Here is a 6,000-nt window from a genome sequence, read left to right on the forward strand (position 1 = left end):
ATAATATTAAGGATTGTAGTTATCGTAGAAATCAGAAATAACAATACACAATAATCTCTCTGACCATCCACTTTATTGGGGATTTGCTTACAATATTTCCTAAAACGCTTCTTATTCCAATATTCGAGTTTACTGAGGATCATATCGTAATTGATATCTAGTTATCTGTTACAAATCCACGTAATTCCATAGATGCAAATCTCAGCTCATTTACAAGTGTTTTCCAAGGAACACACACCAACTTCTAACTGCACAGTACGTGTCCAATCTCCCTAACCATTTCTGCCTAACTATTATATTAATGATTACACCATTACAGATATTTAGCAGAAACTTAAATATTGATACAAACATTATAGCCTTTAGCTAGAATATTATATCGTAGTAAACTCCCTGGCTCGAAGCCTTGAAGGACTTCAGCTGATCAGCCGCCGATTTTAATTTAGGGGATGTTTTATCAGCATATGGCGATTTTCACTGCCATTTTTACTGTTTCTTTTCACCAAAGATATCTACTTCTTTTATTCAAGTTGCTCCCTAATTATCTTCACGACGCAGAGAGAATGCCGTACTAACAAAATCATCTGCTTTTATATATATAAGATTCAATGAGGTTCAGGTTTTAGTTATACCTTGCCACAAACATTTTTCTCCCTCAGAAAGTGTGCTTTGTCCATTTTTGAATAATACATATGAGTATGATAAAGACAATGTATGATCATATTGTTTTAGTTACGAAATGTTTTTGAAATTACTCTTACTTATTTTTTAATGTAAGTTAGTATTCAAGGAAGCATTAGTTAGTTGAACGGGGTAGAAGTGTTCCCGCAAAACGATCTATTCTTAGAAGCAAAGAGCAGTGTTACTTCTGAGGATAAATAGTCTGTGGTAGTTACTCTTTGTATCAAGAAAGAAAAAAAAAATGTCGGGATCGATTGTATGCAAAATTGTAGTAGAAGATCCGAAAATGTTTTATATAAGATATATCGGAACATGGAAATATAAGTTGTGTTCCTTGTTTATTTTTTGAAAACATTAGACAGTAAAGTTAACGTAGTTTTTATATGAAAAGGAATTGCTCATTTTACCTTTCTATTTTATCATTAAAGCAAACAAAATTATTGAAATTATAAAGGGATTAAAAGTACAAGTTATTCTCCAAACAAATAACTGAAAATGAAACCAAATAGTGCGTTCCTCCAGTGTAGATGATGTAATCACAAAATTCTAATCAAACAAGCAATTTGAGGTTGATTCCAATGAAATAAGTTCAATATTACTTAGCTTACTTTTATACTGACAGAAACTTAGTTTTGTATTTTTCTTTTCAGTCCTTTTTGCTGTTGCAATTCCACGACTTGAGTTATTCATTTCGTTGATTGGTGCTTTGTGTCTATCAGCCCTTGGAATTGGATTCCCTGCTTTTATTGAAACGTGCACCTACTGGTCAAGTGGCTTTGGGAACTGGTCCAGTAGATTAATGTTAATGAAAAACGTTTTTCTCATTCTGTTTGGACTGTTGGGACTGGTTATCGGAACATACACAAGTGTTACAGATATTGTGAAATCGTTTATGTGATTCTTTCTTTGGAAATTTTTTTAAAAAACAAAAGAATGATTTGTACAGTAAATTTTTTGTATTTTATATCGTATGTATAATTTGTCGACTTTGTAAAGACCACATCAGCCAATTTTTATTCGTATACTCAACATATAAAACCTCTGTAAATATGTATATGCTATTACGAACAAATTAGCATAATTTTGATAAGCATACACAAATACACAGATGCAACATTATGTTGCTACATTATGACACGCATTAGACATCTGATCATTTTAATTTAAGTCATGAACAATCTGAGAACTTCGCGTGCCACATTTAGAATTTTAAAAGATTTACTAGTTTAGAAATATTTTGCTTTATTAGAAGAAAATAATAAGCAATGCTTTAAATGCAGCATTTTATACCGATTTAAGCAGTAAGAAAAATATGCAGAAAGGTAATATATATATATATAAGAAAGTACTGTTTTAATAGTCAAAGCGAATTACACATGTAACTCAGGAAATGAAATAAATGTTTTTCTTATATCTGTGACTTTTTACTAATAAATTCATTAATTTACTGTATATTTGTAATTAGATTTGTAAACAGTTGATGTAAAACGCTGTTGCAAATTATTTTTTATAGCTACTAAGCGTACTATGAGACCCTAAGACTAGATATTAGGCTCTCTTAATTTTTTGTAATTTTTGCAAGTAGTGTGTGTGTGTGTGTGTGTGTGTGTGTGTGTGTGTGTGTGCGCATAAAGAAAGAAGTATCTTATCATTAGGTAAAGATAACCAACAGTTCATACAATCCGGGCAAAAATAATGGTTTCCTCGAGCAAAATAAAAAAAAACGCTATTATTATCAAGGAATGACATACACTGTGCTTCAAGAAGAATCAACCGATTTCAAATAATCGTAACTACGCAGCTTTTTATCCGTTTTGAACCAACAATGAACTGTCAGAAAGAAGGAATTCTTAAGTTTTACTCGGTTGCCGGTAGGTTTTAGTTGCGAGCTTCCTTAACCGGTCACTTCAGTGTTTAAGTCAAGATGGTGACTGCACAGCAAAAATCATTCTGCGTTCTCCGTTTTGCAAAATGGGAGTCTGTAACAACTGTTCAGCATTAAATTTGTCGTCAATATCCTGGCGTTACAGCTTCTATCGCTCAGAGCATTAAGTGATGGTATTAAATAATTTCAAGATACTGGCTGTTTATGTAAAGGAAATCCAGTGGTCGTCCCCGCATATCAGATCGAAAAATGATCGCAAAATTTTAGGTCAAATGAAGATACCGGTATGCCGTACATCCAAAAGCCATATTGGGAACCCATGATTTAGTGTTAAAACACTATGATTAGCTATATAATACAAAAGTAATCTGAAGTATCTATCTGTACTTCAGATAGTATTGTGAATACTATTTACATTTTAATCGGATAACTTTTTTTTTGAATACCTGTAATTTTCAGCGCCTCAGAAGTTCAATTTCTCGAAAACTACGCATGAAAATGTACTCTCAAATATGGTATTTTATTCAGCTTGACATGATGAATCGACTGCTTATCTTGGACAATATTTTATTTATCAAGTAATTGAAGAGTTAATTATACTTTTAGGCTATATCTAATTAATCATACTATCCTATATTATCATTGTGATTGCGTCATAGTGAAGAATTTAATGAAAATATGTTTTACTATCAATTTCACCTTAGTAAGTGACATACAGCATAATTTTTTTAAGTTTACAAAGAAAGTCGTTTTCCTAAACTACGCATGAGATTTTTCACTCAAGTATATAATTTTGTTCAGCACAATAAGTTCTATTCATTGTTATGTCTTATAAGGTGTGATCAAAACATACGCTGAATGATTCTTTTTATAGTTTTTTTTTTTCTGACGCTATAACCATTTGATGATTTGATGTAACTTGTCCGATAGCCTGATCCTTTGAGACAGCGTCAAGTTGGAACATGTTCTAACTTGTCAGTCGGCGTCCAGAGCGGCTAGAGTGAGGCTATGTTTACCGTGTATGTCGCGCATTGTGGATTTCGAACAACGTGTGAATATTAAGTTATTTCAAATTGAAAAAAAAAAAAAAAAGAAAAAAAAGAAAGTGCCAGAGAAACTCATGAAATGTTGAAATTGGTGTGTGGCGATAATGCTGTAGTTCTCAAGACTGTTTACACGAGTGGTGTGTGCGATTTAAAAGCGGAAATTAGTCGGTAGAAGACGAGCAACGTTTGAGACGTCCATTAACCTGAAAAACAGAAGAAAATGTGCAAAAAGTGGCAAAAAAATTGTTCGTTCAAACAGACGAATAACTATTCGAGAGCTTACCGAAAAACTTAGAATCCCATACACCTCCTTGCAAAGCATTTTAACCGATACTTTGCAAATGAAACCAGTGAGTGCAAAATTAGTTTCTCGCACTTCGCTTTTGATTCGCGAGTTTTGGGCCGAAAAATAATTCCTATCTACATCCACCATCCTCTTCGGATATTGCACCATGTGACTTCTGGCTCTTCCCAAAAATTAAAACCGTGCTCAAAGGAAAACGTTTTGACACTATTCTTGACTTTGAGAGAGCCACGCCAGAGCAGCTGAACGCCGTTCCAGAAATGCTTCCAGTCATGCATTCAACGTTGGGATAAGTGAATTGCTAGCAAAGGACATTCCTTTGAAGGAGATTAAATCAAATTCCATGTAAGGTTATTACTTTGTTTCAAATAAAATTTTTCACCGTGTTTTTTGATCATATGTCGTATCTTTGAACACTTTTTTTTTTTTATCGTTAAATGCTTATAGTATATCAGAATTTGTCATATTTTAGTCAGTTTTCTTAATGCGTTAAAATCGCTACTTACAATTTTTTGCTCTGTTGGTGGCAAAAACAAGTACTCAGTACAACATAATTGAAATCATCCGAATCGCCAAATATCGAGATCGATACCAGGAAATAAAAAAGAAAGAATAAATAAACATCTTGGTGAAAGAAAACTGAAGTTAACAGAGATATATGAACTGAGGACATCATTGTGAAAATTCCTGGCTTTTCCGAGTACAACGCAGAAGACATACCCGAATTGTTACAGAGAGACTCAATGGTCCTGAAATTTCATATGTTGAGTGATTCATACACTATAGTGTTCGAATCTCAAAGGTGGATGAAGACGTGGATTTAAGGGACCTACTGTGGGTGAGGCATTCGCAGTGTTTAATTTGATATTGTCTTCAAGTGCACTGAACGACAGCTTGAATACGACCACGTACAGCATCTGATTATGAGATACAAAAAAAGAAGTGTTAGAATTCGCCATAGAATGACCCCATATCAACCTGTTTCTGGCTTAGAAGTTTTACATCATTGTTTCTCACTCACTCACACCAAAACAGAAAAATGCAATCAGCAAAATATGTTATTTGACAAAGTGATACTGTTGAGCAGGCTTCCCAAGGTAATACTGAATTTACTTTTGACAAAATAAAAACCTTTTAAATCTTTCAGTTTTACCTCCGATGATTATGTCCTTTAGGCTAAAGGAGACGGATGATTAAGGCAAGTAGATTATGATGGAAGGATTGTTGGAATATACTATACGAAGAAACAGGAATACCCCGAAAAAATCACGATATTGTCTATCACGAACTTGTTTAGTCAGGATCGAATCAGGGACCCATGCACCAGAGATAAGCGCTCTACCACGGAGTCACTGTGCCTACCTATTCAGATACTGCGCTGAATACTTTTATTCTGAAACAGAAAAGAAAGAAAATAAACTAAGTGGAACAAACACAACTGGGAGAGATTATATGTAGGGATGAGAGTAGTTACGTATCGAATATTTTCTATCCTGTTCGCATAGCCTGCTTCCGACAAAACGAATATCAACAATGAAAATTTTGAAATAAAGAAAGATCTAACCTACCAGCTACTGTACAAATCTAACAGAACATGAGGCTTATTCATTAGATAATAACATAGTATAAAACATACGTTATACTAATGAATTGAAATTAAATACTAAGGTTACAAGGAAAAACAAGTATATGAAAATAAAAATAAGATATATTGGGATGAAAATCTGGACGTCACAATCCTAGCCCATCAGCGAGTTTATTAGGACTATGCTAATTTATCGCATATTCTTGCCACATTCTGCATAACAAATTTTTGAATTTGAGTGTGAAAACGACAATTTAGTAAATTTTATGATGTTCCTGTCAGAGGTTCTGGAATATAATTCTTTAACAAATCTAACCTCTTCTTCTCGGAACAGCTAAACAACAAATAATTCTGAAAGCTATGAGCGTCGACATCTCCTATTGGATTTGCAACACCGCACTATTGCAAAGAATGCAGATGACGCGATAAGGTTCAATGAATGTCAAAATACTTAGACGACTTTCGTTTGAGAGCAAATGACAAATGGTGAGCCTCTACC

The 6,000-nt window shown here is 33.6% G+C and overlaps 1 protein-coding gene across 3 annotated transcripts in view; it reads left to right on the forward strand.

Moving 5' to 3' along the window:
* Positions 1-2,094, forward strand: part of LOC145662437 (proton-coupled amino acid transporter-like protein acs) — a 67,013-nt gene extending 64,919 nt beyond the window's left edge. For all 3 annotated transcript variants that reach the window (XM_081728007.1, XM_081728006.1, XM_081728008.1), the window contains one exon: positions 1,332-2,094. In XM_081728007.1, coding sequence (XP_081584133.1) covers positions 1,332-1,579 — 248 coding nt within the window. In that variant the 3' untranslated portion in view covers positions 1,580-2,094. The remainder of the gene's footprint in view (positions 1-1,331) is intronic.
* Positions 2,095-6,000: the final 3,906 nt, after the last annotated feature.

The sequence above is a fragment of the Thermobia domestica genome, chromosome 10 (genome assembly GCF_964235325.1).
Source record: "Thermobia domestica chromosome 10, izTheDome1.hap1.1, whole genome shotgun sequence".
NCBI lineage: Eukaryota > Metazoa > Arthropoda > Insecta > Zygentoma > Lepismatidae > Thermobia > Thermobia domestica.